Below are 20,784 nucleotides of genomic sequence, written 5' to 3' on the forward strand. Positions count from 1 at the left end.
ACGTTGAGAAGCTGAATCTTTGAAGTTTGGGAAGCTTGGAGGACTTCAGAACACGCTTTTACAAATAACTATTGTGTGATTGTAAATGTAAAGCCAGTATTTAACCACGTGATGTAGATTACACCCACAAATGTGTTGATCAAATAACCAGTGTAAAGTACTACGGAACATGCATAGGTTGCCATCAAACATGACGGAGGGCAGCAACTTGTCCGGATTGTCTCCGGGCCGCTCCTTCCAGGGAACAGAGCCACAGCGAACACTGGCCACAAGTCGCATGCATGCCGATGCCGAGAACCAAGACGCCATCCAATCCAATCAAATTCCCGAACCCCAAACACATGCACGTACCTGTCATGGACACGCTGACCTAACACCAGCCATGCAAAAATGGAGCCCTCCGCCATCACAAGAAAATACTTGGACGGAGAATTTATTTGGAATCTCTATATATCCCGTGGTGTTCTGGATGCTGCCTCCCGGGGCAGAGCTCGATTGCACGAACGCACGCCTTCGTCTAGCTCTAGACACGTACGGCTCTCCGGTGCCTTGCTGTCCATGCAAGCTTCTTCCAGATCCAGCTCCATGGAGAGGACCAGTCAGTGGTACGTGACCATGTCTTTGCACAGTGCGAATTGCTTGCTCGTCCATGTCACTCGTACGCTCATGTCTCGTTTCTTTGAATTGGTTCGAGCAGGGTTTCGTCGCAGGACGTGCCAACGGACCTCATCGTCCGGGTCGCCGGCGCCGCCTTCCCTCTACATAAGGTTAGTCGTCTTCCACCTCCCGGTCGATCTCTCCAACTCCTCACGTGTGTACAAGAAAAAAGTGTCGCCGGTGATCATGGTCTGACGTGGGCACAACTAAATGCTTCCCGTGCAGGCGGTGATGGTGCCCAAGTGTGGCTACATCCGCAAGGCCGTCGCCATGGCCACGCGCCCCGACCCCGCGGCGACCGTCGAGATCGAGCTCGACGGCCTGCCGGGCGGCGCCGACGCCTTCGAGAAGGCCACGCGCTACTGCTACGGCGCCAACTTCGAGATATCCGCTCGCAACGCCGCCCCCCTCCTCTGCGCCGCCGCGTTCCTCGACATGCAGCCGGCCGACGGCGGCCTCGCGCGCCGCGTTGAGGAGTTCCTCGCGCAGGCGGGTCTCCGGACGCTGCTCAACGCGATCGCCGTGCTGCGGTCCTGTGAGGGCCCGCTCCTCGTGGCCGCCGAGGAGCTCGGCGTCGCCCGGCGCGCGGCCGACGCCGTGGCCCTGCGGATCTGCAACGAGGTGCTTTTCCCGACGCGGTCGCCGCCGGAGTGGTGGGCGTCGGAGCTCGCAGCTCTCTCGCCAGCGTCGTTCCACAGGGTCTTTGCGGCGCTGCGCTGCCGACGCGCCGGTCCTGAGGTGCTCGTCGCCGCGGCCACCGCCTACGCGGAGCTCCTGCTGGCCGACGGCAAAGCTTCCGACCACCGCGCCCTCCTCGAGTCTGTTGTCGCCGTGCTCCCTTCAGCGGACGACGCGCCCCTTCCCGCAGCGTTCCTCTGCCGCCTCCTGCACGACGCCGTCACCTCCGAGGCCTCCGCCAAGACGTGCCGCGACCTGGAGCTCCGCCTCGCGGCCGTGCTCGACCAGGCCACAGCGGGCGACCTGCTCGCCTTGGCACTCGATGGCGCTGGTGAGCGCGTCATTAACACCGAATCGCTCCGGCGTGTGGTCGCCGCGTTTGTGGAGCGCGAGTCCGGTGCCGGACGGAACAGGAGGGCGTCGCTGTCCGGAGCGGCGGCGCTGGGCGCAGGGGCGCTGCAGAAGGTGGCCAAGATGGTGGACGAGGTGGCGGCGGAGATCGCGACGGACGAGTCCCTGCCGATCTCCAAGTTCGTGGGCGTCGCCGGCGCTGTGCCCAAGGACGCCCGCGCCACCCACGACTGCCTCTACCGCGCCGTGGACATCTACCTCAAGGCGCACCCGAAGCTGGACGAGATCGAGCGGGAGAAGGTGTGCAGCGTCATGGACACCCTCAAGCTCTCCTACACGGCGCGCATCCACGCGTCCCAGAACAAGCGCCTGCCGCTCCAGGCCGTGCTCAGCGCACTCTACTACGACCAGCTCAAGCTCCGCAGCGCCGGCGTCGGCCACGACGACGAGGATAGCGATGCGCGGTCGGAGGCCGGGTCGGCGCGCATGCAGGCCAAGGCGGACGCGGCGCTGGTGCGGGAGAACGAGGCACTGCGGTCGGAGCTGGCCCGGATGCGGGCGCACATGTCGTCCGGCGTGCAGCAGAGCAAGGGGAGCGGCTCGAGGACGGCGGCGACGGCGACAGTGCCGGGGAAGAAAGCGAGCTTCTTCGGGTCGATGTCACGCACGCTGAGCCGGCTGAACCCGTTCAGGGCCGGCGGCGGGTGGTCCAAGGACACGTCGAGCATCCGTGACAGTAGGGGCGGCGCCATGAATGTGGTCAAGCCCAAGCGGAGGAGGTCCTCCATAAGCTAAGACTCAATATATATCATCCATGATGAGATAGGTGCATGTAATTCGGTCTCATTTCATTCGTATGATCACTGGTGTGTACTGTGCGTGTAGAGGAAGATCATGATCGTAGTTCTCATGATTCTTCCCTTTTTTTTCAGTTAGTGTGTGTCATCTATTGTACTACTAATCTACTATGTACTGTATGATGTATGTTGGGCATTGTATATTAGTAGAAAGAAGAAGTGTTCAATTCAACTATACTTCCTCCGTGGATTGGCAATTTGGGACCAGCTCTCTGGATTTAACATGAACTTTCAAAAGGGGTAAAATGGTTCAGATCTTGTAACTGAAAAGGGAAGATTCAGTTCGGTTGTAGTACGTGGTAAATTTTCTGATGGGCTTGAATGACAGCTGCTTCGTCACCCCATAGCTAAGAGTCCTTTGTGACCAGCTCGCGTGTACAGCCGGACACCTCAAACCATCCCTCGTACGTCCGCGGATGCGTGACCGGACACCTCAAACCATCCCTCGTACGTCCGCGGATGTGTGACCGGACATGAGACAGAAGGATAAACATGACCCAACCGGACCCCACATATCATCTCTATACGCTCGGGCGTCCGCGAACCCTCATATCCATCTAAAAATGGGGAGGATATGAGGGCTCGCGGACGCGTCGGGGCATTCTGCCATGTAGGACGCGACCCCATCCAGACCATCTTTTCCCTTTCTTTATTCTTTTTTTATTTCTCTCTCTTCATCTTCATCAATCACGTGCAAGTGACCGGACATAAATGACCGGACGTATGAGGAAGAAAATAAGAATCGTTATTGCACGGATGGGCAAATAGGGGCTCAAAAAGGACACACCCGGTCACTCACCGGGCGCGTCCGCAGGCGTTTGAGGGATCAAATTAGAGATACGTGGCTGAAGATGCTCTTAGACCAATAAAGTGAAGTGAAAAGTTCATTGTGATTTCAAGAGACTAATATATGATACTAGTCTTTTTTAGTCTGCATATAAGTTTTGTCTGAAGTCAAAGTATCTCTACTTTGACCAGACATGTAAAAAGAAGTATTGGTGTTCAAAATACCAAATCAACACCATTTGATTTATTATGGAATGCAGTTTCATATTTTGTATATTTAGTATTGTAGATGTTGATATTTGAAGTATCGGGATTCACAAAACCAAATCAACATCATTTGATTCACTATGGAATGCAGTTTCATATTTTATATATTCGGTACTGTAGATGTTGATATTTTTTAATATAAATTTAGTCAAACTTTGAAAAGTTTGATTCGACACAAATTTTATACGCGGAGTAAAAGGACCGGAGAGAGAGTACGAAGTGAAGATAAATGTTAATCAACATGAAACTCGAGAATTATACACTAGATGGTCAACACACAAGCGTATATGTTGTATTGCATAAAAATTAATTCTGAATAACATAATATGAATAATCATATACAATGTGTTCGGTATATGTATATGTACTAGCAAAAGGGCCCGTGCGTTGCAACGGGAGAAAAAAATTCATAATTTTAAATGGTCATGATCACATTTCGTTGCATCACCGAGATACAATATCTCTCTCATTTTCTCGAAATCATGAACATTTTGAAATTATGAACAATTTGTTAAACTCATGCACATATTTGAAATCGCAAACAACATACTATTACAAATTTCTGAACATTTTCTACAATCAAGAACATTTTTTCAATTTATGAATATTTTTTGCTATTTACAAACATTTTTTAAAAATTGTGAACATTTTTAAGCAATTTTCCTGAACTGGCAAACATTCTATAATCGATGAAAATATTTAGAAATTGGGTGGAATAGTTATTGAATTTGACGAACTTTTTTTGATTTAGCGAACATTTTTGGAAATGCCCGTGCCTTGCAACGGAAAAAAAACTATCAAGTTATACATGTGTGGTAGATATAAAAAAGTATGAATCAAATTCACAAAGTATATACAAATCATGTCATGATGCGATAAGACACTTTTAAAATGTAATTTCAAAAATGAACAATATGATGCTCATCAAGACTTGATTTTTTAAGGCGTCACACCAAAATATTTTGTGGCTGAGCAAACTGCATTGACGGACCCTGCCTGAGCTATACTGATAAATAAAGTGTCTCGTCTGGACTTAGCGTAGCGGTGTTTACCATAACCACTATTGTGATATGAAAATAAGCATAACTGTGTATGGAAGCAAAATAGACATTTAGTCATTTTAATATAGCTTACAAAAACAAACCCTTAGAAAGTTATGTCAATTTTGTTGGGTTCAGCGTTGTACAAAACACGGAAACCCTTTTTTACCCAACGCGAAGGACTAAATAAAATCATAAAACGAGCTATATAGATCTCCTAATAAAACCTTTATGGAACCTACAATTGGTTTTGTTCATTATTTACGGATGTGTTTTAATTTTTGTGAACATTTTCTAAAAGCTGATGGACATGATTTTTAAATTCCTGAATATGCTTTGAATATTGGCTCATTTAAAAAAATCATGAACATTTTTTATTTCATGAAATCATTAGAAATCGTGATTTGTTTATAATTTGTGAGCAATTTTTTAAGTCGTGAACATTTGTTGATTTTTAGAATATTTTTTAAATTCACAAACAGTTTACCATTTTCCTACTTTTTTTCAGGACTCGCAATTGTTTGATATTTTGGAAATCCGAAATTAATTTTGAGATAAAAAACCAAAACAGAAATAAAAAAGTAAAAAGAAATAAAAAATAGGGGGCGCCATCAATCCGAAATTTATTTTTAGGGAAAAAACAAAATAGAAATAAAAAAAAGATATAGAAAACAGGGGGCGCCACGACCCGCACATGGGCTGGCCCATTACTGTGCTTGGTAAAAAGAAAGAGAAAAAGCGTGAGAACCAAGGATCGAACCCTGGTCTCCTGTATGGAGCACCGTTACCTCAGCCATCGCGCTGCTCATGGATTGGTGCTATTATATCGTATCCACCTTTAATAACAGAACCCTGGAGCGATATTAGAAATTAAAAACGAATCGTTTTTGCCACTTATGGGTGACATTGGTGGGTAATTATTGCCAACTTCGAGGGTTGTTTTTATGACGTACCACCAGAAGCGATGCGTGGTTTATTAGTAGGTAAAGAGGTAAAGATAAAGATATGTGGGTTAGGTGATCGGCCGGCCGAGTAGCGGGTTTTCTTGGTTGTGCATTCATTTGTTCATCATATTGAATACTGATGTGTTTGTTTGTCTTTTCGTTTCTTTTGTTTTTTCTTTGTTTTTTTCATCAGTTTTCTATGTTTTTTTTCTCTTTGTTATACTTTAGTTTTCTTTGTTTTTCCCATATGTTTTCATCGGTTTTTCTTTTTTTTCTTCATTATACTTCAGTTTCTGTTTTCACTTCTTGGATTTTTTGCTTTTTTTTTCTCATTTCCTTTTTATTCCAACACATGTGTATTTTTTCTTACACATTGTAAGATTTTCATGTAAGTCAAGAATATTTTTTAATACAAGTTTAACATTTTTCAAATATATTATTAGCATTTTTTTCTTTCAAATATATATTGTTTTGTTGAAATATATGCTTTCATGTCTATTGTTTTCATACACATTATATATTTTTGTATACATCTTAAACATGTTGTACACACATTTAACAATTTTCAGATACATTGTTAACATTTTTTCAAATAAATATGTTGATATCTATTGTTTTCCTACACATTGTACCTTTTGTATACATCAAAAACAATTTTACACACGTTTAACATTTTGAAATACAGTATTAACATTTTTTTCCAATATATGTTTTGATGTCTATTGTTTTCCTACACATTATACCTTTTTGTATACATCAGAAATATTTTTACACATGTTTAACGTTTTGAAATATAGTATTAACATTTTTTTCCAATATATGTTTTGATGTCTATTGTTTTCATACGCATTGTACACTTTTTGTATACATCTAAAACATTTTTGTACAAGTTTTGCATTTTCCATATCATGATTAATTTTTTTCTTCAAATATGTGTTTTGATGTCTAGTTTTTCGTATGCATAGTACACCTTTTCTTATATATCCGGAAAAAAGTATGCATGTTTAAGATTTTCTTGAATTACACGAACATTCTTTTACATTGTGTAAACATTTAAAAAATGATATTTTTGAAATGTATAAACAATTTTTAAATGTCACAAGACATTGTTTTTTGAATGCTATCAATATTTTTTTTAAGTTATGCTAACAAAAAAGTACACTGTGTTAACATTTTCCAAATGCTCGATTTTTTAAGTAACAATGTTATTTTTAATTTCAAAAATATAAATAAAAGTTATTAAAATAAAAAAACAATAAATCATCGTAGTGAATGAAAGAATGCAACAAAGAAATAACTGGACCGGCCCACTTATAGGTCGCTTCAGGCGATTGCGACCTACAGCTCGCTATAAGCGAGCTATTCTTTGTCTCAAAAAAAAGCGAGCTATTCTGAATTACTCTCTGTAATTATAAGGCAGCAATCTATAACCCGTTAATTACGTACACTATTAGATATGCAACATGAAAAATATGTCGACATATAAAACCTAGGTACTAGTGCATGAAGTTCATCTCAGTATGACACATAACTGAAATTAAGCTGTTTATCGAGCAGATAACATAAATAACCTTGAACTTTTTAGGCATAACAAATAGGAATCCCTAAAATATTTCAACTACTTACAGGCTTCAGTGCATGATACGTCAAAAAATGTGTTCACCAAATTGTTGTAGCTTTGAGATTGTATAAGTTTTCTGAAATAGGAATCCGAAAGGGTAAAAGTTTAACAGACGATGCATATGTCGCTCGGTAACTATGCGCCAGATGATATTTGCTCATCTGCTGCCCCAATTTTCAGTTTTGAAGCTAACATAATTAACACAACAATAGCAGAAAAGTAGTAGCTACTTATGCTGTTATCTGATATTCATTCATAGATGAGGCCAGAACAGTTCAACACCCTGACGTTCAACAATTCTGGAATCCAGTAGTTTGACAAAAGGTGCACATATTGTAATAAACTAGACTTACCACCCACCGGTTCAGGTTAGCACGAGCTGCTCTAGGAAACTAACTAGCTAGCTTTTCATACGATTTAAGAAGTACATAATGTTGTCAATCGACTCCGCTTAGAATGAGCTGCTCACCTATGCTCTGCGCAACCTACTTGCCTTCTCGAACACGTCTATTAAGACGGAAGGGCAAGTTCTTTTGAGATTACTGTAACCTTGTGTTGCCAGCATCCATCTCATCCTTAGAGGCAATAAACTCAATGCACGCTTCCTTAAGCCTGTCACAGTTATGGTGATCAGCTAAAGCCAATGTAGTTGCCAGAGTCTCCATGGCAAGGTTTTTTCCGAGGATGTTTTGACATATCAACTTCAGCCTATCCATGGCATATCTATCGGCAGCCACAAGTAAATGCCGGATCATCTCAACGTAATCATCACCACCAAAATCACCCACATCAGGCAATGAGTCGGTATATACAAAATGCAGTAAGGCCTTGAAAGCAGCAGGCTGCATGTCTTCAACTGTAATGGACTCTGCCTTTCCTTCCTTCATCCCTCCATACATCTCCGCCTCAAAGACAGGTGATCGCGCCACAAGTATGATCTTGTGTGCGGCAAAAGTCTCTCCGCCAACACTGAATGTCACGTCGGACCCCTTCCCCTCTAACAACAGCTTGCCGAAATGATCTGATAAGTTCGACGATGACACCTTGATTTCAGAGCTCCCGGTTGTTTTTGTCACCTGCGATTGTTTGATGACTGTGAGTACACATTCAATTGTCAAGCTATCATCCTTAATGTACCCTGATGCTTCCAGCTCCAGCTCACTCCTTTCAATAGACCCTCCACATTCTGGGAAAACACGATTATTGTAGTCGAACACTGACGGGGTTGGTTGAGACGGATACCAAATACTCTTTGGCAACCCAGTATCCTTGTTAACCAGTCGCAGATCACAGGATGCCCGCGCCACCCCCTTGCTCTTGCCCGTGAGGTCGCGCGAAACCGACACGCAAACGCAATCGGCGTACGATATGTTGGCTCCGTCAGGGTAGAAGCGGATGGTCCAGTCGTAGCCGCCGACGGTGACGATGGCCGACTGGACGAACTTGCCGATTCCCAGGCCCTTCTTGAGGCTGTACCCGACGATCTCCAAGACGTGCGTTCCCTTCGCCGTCTCCGTGGTACACCTCGACGAGGACTTGGATTCGAGTGCCATCAGCCCTGCAAACAAGAGCCTGGAGCCCGTAATGCGGATCTGAGAATACGAGAGGAAAGTACACAGCTTTGTCGAGGACAAGAGGAGTTGGGGAAGAAACGAGAGGGCGAGTGGAGTACCTTGGCAAGTCGGCAGAGGAGGAGGAGGCGAGGGGCGGCGGCCAAACGGGGAGGGGAGGTCTGAGCAGCTGATGGAAACGGGAGAGGTGAGGTCTGAGCAACCGATGCGAAGGCAACGGGATCTGGCCAGATTGGCTACAAGGGCCGTGCCGTGCTAGCCCAACGGCACGTTCGGCCTGCGTCGCCCGCCAAGGAACGTTTTGACTAAATACCTCAAAAAATGAAGTAAAATTCAGAAGAAGAAAAATAAAAAAATACAGGAAAATAAAAAATGAGGCAAAGTGTCATGTGGGATAAATCTTGAGCTTTATTAGTGGTTGCCTCATTAAACCTTCCATCCCTGAGAAAAAAAAAAGTACAAAACCACGCTCTAGATTATACAAAAGGGAAAGGAAATTGCAAAAGAAAATGAAAAAAGTATAATGACTACAAGTATTCTTCCTCTTCTTTGATGGAAAGATCTTTGAATGTGGCTTCCAGTTCTTTGTTGTATGCGGTGTATTATGCTCTCCTTCTCGCTGGTTCCTCATATTTCACGGCCATTAGTGTTTTTACCATATCCGGGGTGAGACTGATTCTTCTTTCCTCAAGTACTCTTCCAGCTATGTTGAAAGCAGACTCTAACGATGTCGATGAGATGGGTACTGATAACACATCTCGTGCTAATATGGAAAGCACCAAATATGTAAGCTTGTGTTCATGCCACCATTGTTCCATGTTGAAGTCCTCATCATCTTCATTGAAGCTGACTCTGTCGCTGTTGAGGTACTTCGCTAACTCCCCACCACCTGCAGGCACACGTGGTAAAGTTGTTGATGCTCCCGTCGAAGAGCTCAAGGCAAAGGAGGAAGAATGAAATACCTTGTTCCACGCTCTTTTTTTCATACAGTTGGTGTCGGTGGAGGCAGTTGCACCCGAACGCCAAAATACATTTGTCCGTACTTAACGTAAACTTCATAAAGCTTATCACGAACATCAGTGAAATAAGCAGAACAATCTAAATGTAGAGACCCAACTAGTAAAATGATCAAGATTAGCCCTAGATCCAGGATAAATGCAAATATTTTAAATACTTAAGTTTCATGCGAGCAACAACTTATCATTCATCGCTTTCCTATGTGTTCACATGGGTTGCAATGTCTACAATACTATGCACCATTAAAGGAGATGTGGAATAATGACCACATAAAGAAATTATTGCATCATAAAACATCTCCAAAAAACTTAGTCAATATTGAAGCAACATGCCAGGTCATAGGAGTGATTAGCTGTGATCCGTAATTTGCATTCATGAAATTCTAAAAAAGTATCTTTGTCTCGGAGAAGTGACTTGAGCATCATATACGTAGAGTTTCATGTAATAGACAAGTCAAAATTATACTTATGAGGAATTTTCCTACGGCAATGCAATATCTCTTGCAGCTTGCAATTCATTGATTACAGTTACTAAAATAAGTGTTGGAAGGGATAAAGGGATTGGCGGAATATGATGGATGTATTATTAAGCCTCGAGGGCGAGTATATATTGTGTACAAGATTTGGAGGGCAAGACGCCTCTCCTAGAGATAGAGTAGGAGACATATTACAAATCCTAGACTACCAAATACATGTATCCCAAATATCTCTAACATCCCCCCGCAGTTGTAGCGGAAGCGCCGCGAACAACAGAAGCGTCACGGACGGTCAGACTGGAGAAAATAGCAGCCGACAGGCTAACATCCCCCCGCAGTCATAGCGGGAGCGTCTGAAGGAAATATGCCCTAGAGGCAATAATAAAGTTATTATTTATTTCCTTATATCATGATAAATGTTTATTATTCATGCTAGAATTGTATTAACCGGAAACATAATACATGTGTGAATACATAGACAAACAGAGTGTCACTAGTATGCCTATACTTGACTAGCTCGTTGATCAAAGATGGTTATGTTTCCTAGCCATAAATATGAGTTGTCATTTGATTAACGGGATCACATCATTAGGAGAATGATGTGATTGACTTGACTCATTCTGTTAGCTTAGCACTTGATCGTTTAGTATGTTGCTATTGCTTTCTTCATGACTTATACATGTTCCTATGACTATGAGATTATGCAACTCCCGTTTACCGGAGGAACACTTTGTGTGCTACCAAACGTCACAACGTAACTGGGTGATTATAAACATGCTCTATAGGTGTCTCCGAAGGTACTTGTTGAGTTGGCATATTTCGAGATTAGGATTTGTCACTCCGATTGTCGGAGAGGTATCTCTGGGCCCACTCGGTAATGCACATCACAATAAGCCTTGCAAGCATTGTAACTAATGAGTTAGTTGCGGGATGATGTATTACGGAACGAGTAAAGAGACTTGCCAGTAACGATATTGAACTAGGTATTGAGATACCGATGATCGAATCTCGGGCAAGTAACATACTGATGACAAAGGGAACAGCGTATGTTGTTATGCGGTTTGACCGATAAAGATCTTCGTAGAATATGTGGGAGCCAATATGAGCATCCAAGTTCCGCTATTGGTTATTGACCGAAGACGTGTATCGGTCATGTCTACATAGTTCTCGAACCCGTAGGGTCCGCATGCTTAAAGTTCGGTGACGATCGGTATTATGAGTTTTTGTGTTTTGATGTACCGAAGGTAGTTCGGAGTCCGGGATATGATCACAGACATGACTAGGAGTCTCAAAATGGCCGAGACGTAAAGATCGATATATTGGACGACTATGTTCGGACACCAAAAACGTTCCGGAAGGTTTCGGACATATATCGGAGTACCGGGGGTTACCGGAACCCCCCGGGGGACTTAATGGGCCTACATGGGCCTTAGTGGAAATAGAGGGCAGCAAGGGGAGTGTGGGGCGCCCCCCAAGGCCCAAACCGAATTGGTTTAGGGCAAGGGGGGCGGCCCCCTCTTTTCTTCTCCTCCTCTCCCTTTCCTTCCCCCTCTCCTACTCCTACTAGGAAAAGGACGAGTCCTACTCCTAGTGGGAGTAGGACTCCCCCTCTTGGCGCGCCTCTCCCTGGCCGGCCGCCTCCTCCCCTTGCTCCTTTATATACGGGGGCAGGGGGCACCCCATAGAGACAACAATTGATCATTGATCTCTTAGCCGTGTGCGGTGCCCCCCTCCACCATAATCTACCTCGATCATATCGTAGCGGTGCTTAGGCGAAGCCCTGCGTTGGTAGCATCATCATCACCGTCACCACGCCGTAGTGCTGACGAAACTCTCCTGTGAAGCTTTGCCGGATCGGAGCTTGCGGGACGTCATCGAGTTGAACATGTGCAGAACTCGGAGGTGTCGTGCGTTTGGTACTTGGATCAGTCGGATCGTGAAGACGTACGACTACATCAACCGCGTTGTGCTAACGCTTCCGCATTAGGTCTATGCGGGTACGTAGACACTATCTCCCCTCTCGTTGCTATACATCACCATGATCCTGTGTGTGCGTAGGAATTTTTTTGAAATTACTACGTTCCCCAACAGTGGCATCCGAGCCAGGTTATTGCGTAGATGTTATATGCACGAGTAGAACACAAGTTAGTTGTGGACGATACAAGTTATACTGCTTACCAGCATGTCATACTTTGGTTCGGCGGTATTGTTGGATGAAGCGGCCTGGACCGACATTACGCGCTTATGCAAGACTGGTTCTACCGACGTGCTTTGCACATAGGTGGCTGGCGGGTGTCAGTTCCTCCAACTTTAGTTGAACCAGTGTGGCTACACCCGGTCCTTGTGAAGGTTAAAACAACACTAATTTGACAAACTATCGTTGTGGTTTTGATGCGTAGGTAAGAACAGCTCTTGCTCAGCCTGTAGCAGCCACGTAAAACTTGCAATAACAAAGTAGAGGACGTCTAACTTATTTTTGCAGGGCATGTTGTGATGTGATATGGTCAAGACATGATGCTATATTTATTGTATGAGATGATCATGTTTTGTAACGGAGTTATCGGCAATTGGCAGGAGTCATATGGTTGTCTCTTTATTGTATGCAATGCAATCGCCATGTAATTGCTTTACTTTATCACTAAGCGGTAGCGATAGTCGTAGAAGCAATAGTTGGCAAGACGACAACAATGCTATGATGGAGATCAAGGTGTCGCACCGGTGACGATGGTGATCATGACGGTGCTTTGGAGATGGAGATCAAAGGCACAAGGTGATGATGGCCATATCATATCACTTATATTGATTGCATGTGATGTTTATCCTTTATGCATCTTATTCTGCTTTGTTTGACGGTAGCATTATAAGATGATCTCTCACTAAATTTCAAGGTAAAAGTGTTCTCCCTGAGTATGCACCGTTGCCAAAGTTCATCGTGCCGAGACACCATGTGATGATCGGGTGTGATAAGCTCAACGTTCATCTACAACGGGTGTAAGACAGTTTTACACACGCAGAATACTTGGGTTAAACTTGACGAGCCTAGCATATGCAGATATGAACTCGGAACACTGAGACCGAAAGGTCGAGCGTGAATCATATAGTAGATATGATCAACATAGTGATGTTCACCATTGAAAACTACTCCATTTCACGTGATGGTCGGTTATGGTTTAGTTGATATGGATCATGTGATCACTTAGATGATTAGAGGGATGTCTATCTAAGTGGGAGTTCTTAAGTAATATGATTAACTGAATTTAAATTTATCATGAACTTAGTACCTGATAGTATTTTGCTTGTCTATATTATTGTAGATAGATGGCCCGTACTGTTGTTTCGCTGAATTTGAATGCGTTCCTTGAGAAAGCAAAGTTGAAAGATGATGGTAGCAATTACACGGACTAGGTCCGTAACCTCAGGATTATCCTCATTGCTGCACAGAAGAATTACATTCTGGAAGCACCGCTAGGTGTACCACCCACGCCGGCAACTGCAAACATTGTGAATGCCTGGCAGTCACGTGTTGATGACTACTTGATAGTTCAATGTGCCATGCTTTACGGCTTAGAACCGGGACTTCAACGACGTTTTGAACGTCATGGAGCATATGAGATGTTCTAGCAGTTGAAGTTAATATTTCAAGCAAATACCCGGATTGAGAGATATGAAGTCTCCAATAAGTTCTACGGCTGCAAGATGGAGGAGAATAGTTCTGTCAGTGAGCATATACTCAGAATGTCTGGGTACTGCAATCGCTTGATTCAACTAGCAGTTAATCTTCCGGATGATAGTGTTATTGACAGAATTCTCCAATCACTGCCACCAAGCTACAAGAGCTTCGTGATGAACTATAATATGCAAGGGATGGATAAGACAATTCCCGAGCTCTTCGCGATGCTAAAGGCTGCGGAGGTAGAAATCAAAAAGGAGCATCAAGTGTTGATGGTTAACAAAACCACCAGTTTCAAGAAAAAGGGTAAAGGGAAGAAGAAGGGGAACTTCAAGAAGAACGGCAAGCAAGTTGTTGCTCAAGAGAAGAAACCCAAATCTGGACCTAAACCTGAGACTGAGTGCTTCTACTGCAAAGGGACTGGTCACTGGAAGCGGAACTGCCCCAAGTATTTGGCGGATAAGAAGGATGGCAAGGTGAACAAAGGTATATGTGATATACATGTTATTGATGTGTACCTTACTAGAGCTCGCAGTAGCACCTGGGTACTTGATACTGGTTCTGTTGCTAATATTTGCAACTCGAAACATGGACTATGTATTAAGCGAAGACTGGCTAAGGACGAGGTGACGATGCACGTGGGAAATGGTTCCAAAGTCGATGTGATCACCGTCGGCACACTACCTCTACATCTACCTTCAGGATTAGTTTTAGACCTGAATAATTGTTATTTGGTGCCAGCGTTGAGCACGAACATTATATGTGGATCTTGTTTGACGCGAGACGGTTATTCATTTAAATCTAAGAATAATGGTTGTTCTATTTATATGAGTAATATATTTTATGGTCATGCACCCTTGAAGAGTGGTCTATTCTTGATGAATCTCGATAGTAGTGATACACATATTCATAATATTGAAGCCAAAATATGCAGAGTTGATAATGATAGTGCAACTTATTTGTGGCACTGCCGTTTAGGTCATATTGGTGTAAAGCGCATGAAGAAACTCCATTCTGATGGACTTTTGGAATCACTTGATTATGAATCACTTGGTACTTGCGAACCATGCCTCATGGGCAAGATGACTAAAACGCCGTTCTCCGGAACTATGGAGCGAGCAACAGATTTGTTGGAAATCATACATACTGATGTGTGTGGTCCAATGAATGTTTAGGCTCGCGGCGGGTATCGTTATTTTCTCACCTTCACAGATGATTTGAGCAGATATGGGTATATCTACTTGATGAAACATAAGTCTGAAACATTTGAAAAGTTCAAAGAATTTCAGAGTGAAGTGGAAAATCGTCGTAACCAGAAAATAAAGTTTCTACGATCTGATCGTGGAGGAGAATATTTGAGTTACGAGTTTGGTATACATTTGAAACAATACGGAATAGTTTCGCAACTCACGCTACCTGTAACACCACAGCGTAATGGTATGTCCGAACATCGTAATCGTACCTTACTAGATATGGTGCGATCAATGATGTCTCTTACTGATTTACCGCTATCGTTTTGGGGTTATGCTTTAGAGACGGCTGCATTCACGTTAAATAGGGCACCATGAAAATCCGTTGAGACGACGCCTTATGAACTATGGTTTGGCAAGAAACCAAAGTTGTTGTTTCTTAAAGTTTGGGGCCGCGATGCTTATGTGAAAAAGCTTCAACCTGATAAGCTCGAACCCAAATCGGAGAAATGTGTCTTGATAGGATACCCAAAGGAAACTGTTGGGTACACCTTCTATCACAGATCCAAAGGCAAGCCATTTTTTTGCTAAGAATGGATCATTTCTAGAGAAGGAGTTTCTCTCGAAAGAAGTGAGTGGGAGGAAAGTAGAACTTGATGAGGTAACTGTACCTGCTCCCCTATTGGAAAGTAGTTCATCACAGAAACCGGTTCCTCTGACACCTACACCAATTAGTGAGGAAGCTAATGATGATGATCATGAAACTTCAAATCAAGTTACTACTGAACCTCGTAGGTCAACCATAGTAAGATCCGCATCAGAGTGGTACGGTAATCCTGTTCTGGAGGTCATCTTGCTAGACCATGACGAACCTACGAACTATGAGGACGCGATGATGAGCCCAGATTCCGCAAAATGGCTTGAGGCCATGAAATCTGAGATGGGACCCATGTATGAGAACAAAGTGTGGACTTTGGTTGACATGCCAGATGATCGGCAAGCCATCGAGAATAAATGGATCTTCAAGAAGAAGACAAACGCTAATGGTAATGTGACTGTCTACAAAGCTCGACTTGTTGCGAAAGGTTTTAGACAAGTTCAAGGAGTTGACTACGATGAGACCTTCTCACCCATAGCGATGCTTAAGTCCATCCGAATCATGTTAGCCATTGTCGCATTTTATGATTATGAAATTTGGCAAATGGATGTAAAGACTGCATTCCTGAATGGATTTCTGGAAGAAGAGTTGTATATGATGCAACCTGAAGGCTTTATCGATCTAAAAGGTACTAACGAAGTGTGCAAGCTCCAGCGATCCATTTATGGACTGGTGCAAGCTTCTCGGAGTTGGAATAAACGCTTTGATAGTGTGATCAAAGCATATGGTTTTATGCAGACTTTTGGAGAAGCCTGTATTTACAAGAAAGTGAGTGGGAGCTCTGTAGAATTTCTAATATTATATGTGGATGACATATTGTTGATTGGAAATGATATAGAATTTCTGGATAGCATAAAAGGATACTTGAATAAGATTTTATCAATGAAGGACCTCGGTGAAGCTGCTTACATATTGGGCATCAAGATCTATAGAGATAGATCAAGACGCTTAATTGGACTTTCACAAAGCACATACCTTGACAAAGTTTTGAAGAAGTTCAAAATGGATCAGACATAGAAAGGGTTCTTGCCAGTATTACAAGGTGTGAAGTTGAGTAAGACTCAATGCCCGACCACTGCAGAAGATAGAGAGAAAATGAAATATGTTCCCTATGCTTCTGCCATAGGCTCTATCATGTATGCAATCCTGTGTACCAGACCTGATGTGTGCCTTGCTATTAGTTTAGCAGGGAGGTACCAAAGTAATCCAGGAGTGGATCACTGGACAACGGTCAAGAACATCCTGAAGTACCTGAAAAGGACTAAGGATATGTTTCTCGTTTATGGAGGTGACAAAGAGCTCATTGTAAATGGTTACGTTGATGCAAGCTTTGACACTGATCCAGACGATTCTAAATCACAAACCGGATACGTGTTTATATTGAATGGTGGAGCTGTCAGTTGGAGCAGTTCTAAACAGAGCATCGTGGCGGGATCTACATGTGAAGCAGAGTACATTGCTGCTTCAGAAGCAACAAATGAAGGAGTCTGGATGAAGGAGTTCATATCCGATCTAGGTGTCATACCTAGTGCATCGGGTCAAATGAAAAAGTTTTGTGACAATACTGGTGCAATTGCCTTGGCAAAGGAATCCAGATTTCACAAGAGAACCAAGCACATCAAGAGATGCTTCAACTCCATCCGGGATCAAGTCCAGGTGGGAGACATAGAGATTTGCAAGATACATACTGATCTGAATGTTGCAGACCCGTTGACTAAGCCTCTTCCACGAGCAAAACATGATCAACACCAAGGGTGTTAGAATCATTACTGTGTAATCTAGATTATTGACTCTGGTGCAAGTGGGAGACTGAAGGAAATATGCCCTAGCGGCAATAATAAAGTTATTATTTATTTCCTTATATCATGATAAATGTTTATTATTCATGCTAGAATTGTATTAACCGGAAACATAATACATGTGTGAATACATAGACAAACAGAGTGTCACTAGTATGCCTCTACTTGACTAGCTCGTTGATCAAAGATGGTTATGTTTCCTAGCCATAGACATGAGTTGTCATTTGATTAACGGGATCACATCATTAGGAGAATGATGTGATTGACTTGACCATTCCGTTAGCTTAGCACCTGATCGTTTAGTATGTTGCTATTGCTTTCTTCATGACTTATACATGTTCCTATGACTGTGAGATTATGCAACTCCCGTTTACCGGAGGAACACTTTGTGTGCTACCAAACGTCACAACGTAACTGGGTGATTATAAAGGTTCTCTATAGGTGTCTCCAAAGGTACTTGTTGAGTTGGCATATTTCAAGATTAGGATTTGTCACTCCGATTGTCGGAGAGGTATCTCTGGGCCCACTCGGTAATGCACATCACTATAAGCCTTGCAAGCATTGTAACTAATGAGTTAGTTGCGGGATGATGTATTACAGAACGAGTAAAGAGACTTGCCAGTAACGAGATTGAACTAGGTATTGAGATACGGACGATCGAATCTCGGGCAAGTAACATACCGATGACAAAGGGAACAACGTATGTTGTTATGCGATTTCACCGATAAAGATCTTCGTAGAATATGTGGGAGCCAATATGAGCATCCAGGTTCCGCTATTGGTTATTGACCGAAGACGTGCCTCGGTCATGTCTACATAGTTCTCGAACCCGTAGGGTCCGCACGCTTAAGTTCGGTGACGATCGGTATTATGATTTTTTGTGTTTTGATGTACCGAAGGTAGTTTGGAGTCCCGGATATGATCATGGACATGATGAGGAGTCTCGAAATGGTTGAGACGTAAAGATCGATATATTAGACGACTATGTTCGGACACCAGAAAGGTTCCGGAAGGTTTCGGACATATGCCGGAGTACCGGGGGTTACTGGAACCCCCCGGGGGACTTAATGGGCCTACATGGGCCTTAGTGGAAATAGAGGGCAGCAATGGGAGTGTGGGGCGCCCCTCCAAGGCCCAAACCGAATTGGTTTAGGGCAAGGGGGGTCGGCCCCCTCTTTCCTTCTCCTCCTCTCCCTTTCCTTCCCCCCTCCTACTCCTACTAGGAAAAGGAGGAGTCCTACTCCTAGTGGGAGTAGGACTCCTCCTCTTGGCGTGCCTCTCCCTGGCCGTCCGCCTCCTACCCTTGCTCCTTTATATACGGGGGCAGGGGGCACCCCATAGAGACAACAATTGATCATTGATCTCTTAGCCATGTGCGGCGCCCCCTCCACCATAATCCACCTCGATCATATCGTAGCGGTGCTTAGGCGAAGCCCTGCGTCGGTAGCATCATCATCACCGTCACCACGCCGTCGTGCTGACGAAACTCTCCTGTGAAGCTTTGCTAGATCGGAGCTCGCAGGACGTCATCAAGTTGAACGTGTGCAGAACTCAGAGGTGCTGTGCGTTCGGTACTTGGATCGGTTTGATCGTGAAGACGTACGACTACATCAACCGCGTTGTTCTAACGCTTCCGCCTTCAGTCTATGAGGGTACGTAGACACACTCGCCCCTGTCGTTGCTATACATCACCATGATCATGTGTGTGCGTAGGATTTTTTTTGCAATTACTACGTTCCCCAACAACGTCGTGGATGGTGTCGCGTCGCAGACGCGTTGACTGTAGAGGAAGCCAACGAGTTGCTCAAGTGGATGATGGCCCTTTCTGCAGATGTCAAGGTAGCCGAGAGCGTAGGGTGGTGCAGCTGTGGTTGAGGTAGTCATGCGAAGAATGTCGTGGTCGATGTCGATTCAGGGTAGCCGGTGTCGAGGGAGGCGTCGTGTAGCCATGTACGCAAGGAGGCGCCGTGTAGCCGTGTGCGCAAGGAGGCACCGAGTTAGTCATGGGCGCAGTGGTGTCGAGGTAGTGGTGTGCCGGAAGGAGATGGTGTGGACATGGTGTCATGCCGGGTTTGCCAAACTCGGGGACACGTCGTAGACGAAGGCACGCGTTGAAGGAAATACGCCCTAGAGGAAATAATAAAGTTGTTATTTTATATTTCCTTATATCATGATAAATGTTTATTATTCATGCTGGAATTGTATTAACCAGAAACTTGATACATGTGTCGATACATGGACAAAACACCGTGTCCCTAGTAAGCCTCTACTAGACTAGCTCGTTAATCAAAGATGGTTAAGTTTCCTAACCATAGACATGTGTTGTCATTTGATGAACGGGATCACATCATTAGGAGAATGATGTGATGGACAAGACCCATCCGTTAGCTTAGCATTATGATCATTCAGTTTTATTGCTATTGCTTTCTTCATGTCATATACATATTCCTTTGACTATGAGATTATGCAACTCCCGAATAACGGAGGAATACCTTGTGTGCTATCAAACGTCACAATGTAACTGTGTGGTTATAAAGATGCTCTACAGGTATCTCCGAAGGTGTTTGTTGGGTTGGCATAGATCGAGATTAGGATTTGTCAATCCGAGTATCAGAGAGGTATCTCTGCGCCCTCTCGGTAATGCACATCATAATAAGCCTTGCAATCAATATGACTAATGAGTTAGTTGCGGGATGATGTATTATGGAACGAGTAAAGAGACTTGCCGGTAACGAGTATGAAGATACCGACGATCGAATCTCGGGCAAGTAACATACCAATGACAAAGGGAAAAACGTATGTTGTCATTATGGTACGACCGATAAAGATCTTCGTAGAATATGTGGGAACCAATATGAGCATACAAGTTCCGTTGTTGGTTATTGACCAGAGAGGTGTCTCGGTCATGTCTACATAGTTCTCGAACCCGTAGGGTCCGCACGCTGAACGTTCAATGACGATTTTGTATTATATGAGTTATGTGATTTGGTGACTGAATGTTGTTCGGAGTTCCATATGAGATCACAAACATGACGAGGAGTCTCGAAATGGTCGATAGTTAAAGATTGATATATAGGACGATAGTATTCGGGCACCGGATGTGATTCGGAGTGTACCAGGGGGTTACCGGAACCCCCCGGGGATTAATGGGCCTTATGGGCCATAGGAGGGGAGCACAACATCCCACAAGGGGTGGCATCACC

General features: G+C 44.0%; 2 protein-coding genes across 2 annotated transcripts; one reads left to right on the forward strand and one right to left on the reverse strand.

Annotated features, from left to right (window-relative positions):
- Window positions 1-376: 376 nt before the first annotated feature.
- Window positions 377-2,718, forward strand: LOC119286265 (root phototropism protein 2-like). Its single transcript, XM_037565637.1, has 3 exons — window positions 377-605; window positions 698-767; window positions 883-2,718. The coding sequence occupies exons 1-3, from the start codon at window positions 391-393 to the stop codon at window positions 2,479-2,481; spliced, it is 1,884 nt and encodes a 627-aa protein (XP_037421534.1). The 5' UTR covers window positions 377-390; the 3' UTR covers window positions 2,482-2,718.
- Window positions 2,719-7,469: 4,751 nt separating this feature from the next.
- On the reverse strand, window positions 7,470-8,993 carry LOC119288986 (BTB/POZ and MATH domain-containing protein 2-like). Its single transcript, XM_037568442.1, has 2 exons — window positions 8,874-8,993; window positions 7,470-8,773 (listed from the first exon to the last, which is right to left on the reverse strand). Exon 2 carries the CDS (start codon window positions 8,752-8,754, stop codon window positions 7,741-7,743), a length of 1,014 nt encoding a protein of 337 aa, XP_037424339.1. The 5' UTR covers window positions 8,755-8,773; window positions 8,874-8,993; the 3' UTR covers window positions 7,470-7,740.
- Window positions 8,994-20,784: the final 11,791 nt, after the last annotated feature.

Source organism: Triticum dicoccoides, chromosome 4A (assembly GCF_002162155.2).
Source record: "Triticum dicoccoides isolate Atlit2015 ecotype Zavitan chromosome 4A, WEW_v2.0, whole genome shotgun sequence".
In the NCBI taxonomy this organism is placed as follows: domain Eukaryota; kingdom Viridiplantae; phylum Streptophyta; class Magnoliopsida; order Poales; family Poaceae; genus Triticum; species Triticum dicoccoides.

Bases quoted from the DNA above. Each gene is read 5' to 3' on its own strand.
- LOC119286265 (XM_037565637.1), top strand. From the start codon at position 391: ATGGAGCCCTCCGCCATCACAAGAAAATACTTGGACGGAGAATTTATT. The intron at 606-697 runs GTACGTGACCAT...TGGTTCGAGCAG, and splicing joins ATGGAGAGGACCAGTCAGTG to GGTTTCGTCGCAGGACGTGC. The intron at 768-882 runs GTTAGTCGTCTT...CTTCCCGTGCAG, and splicing joins CCGCCTTCCCTCTACATAAG to GCGGTGATGGTGCCCAAGTG.
- LOC119288986 (XM_037568442.1), bottom strand. From the start codon at position 8,754: ATGGCACTCGAATCCAAGTCCTCGTCGAGGTGTACCACGGAGACGGCG.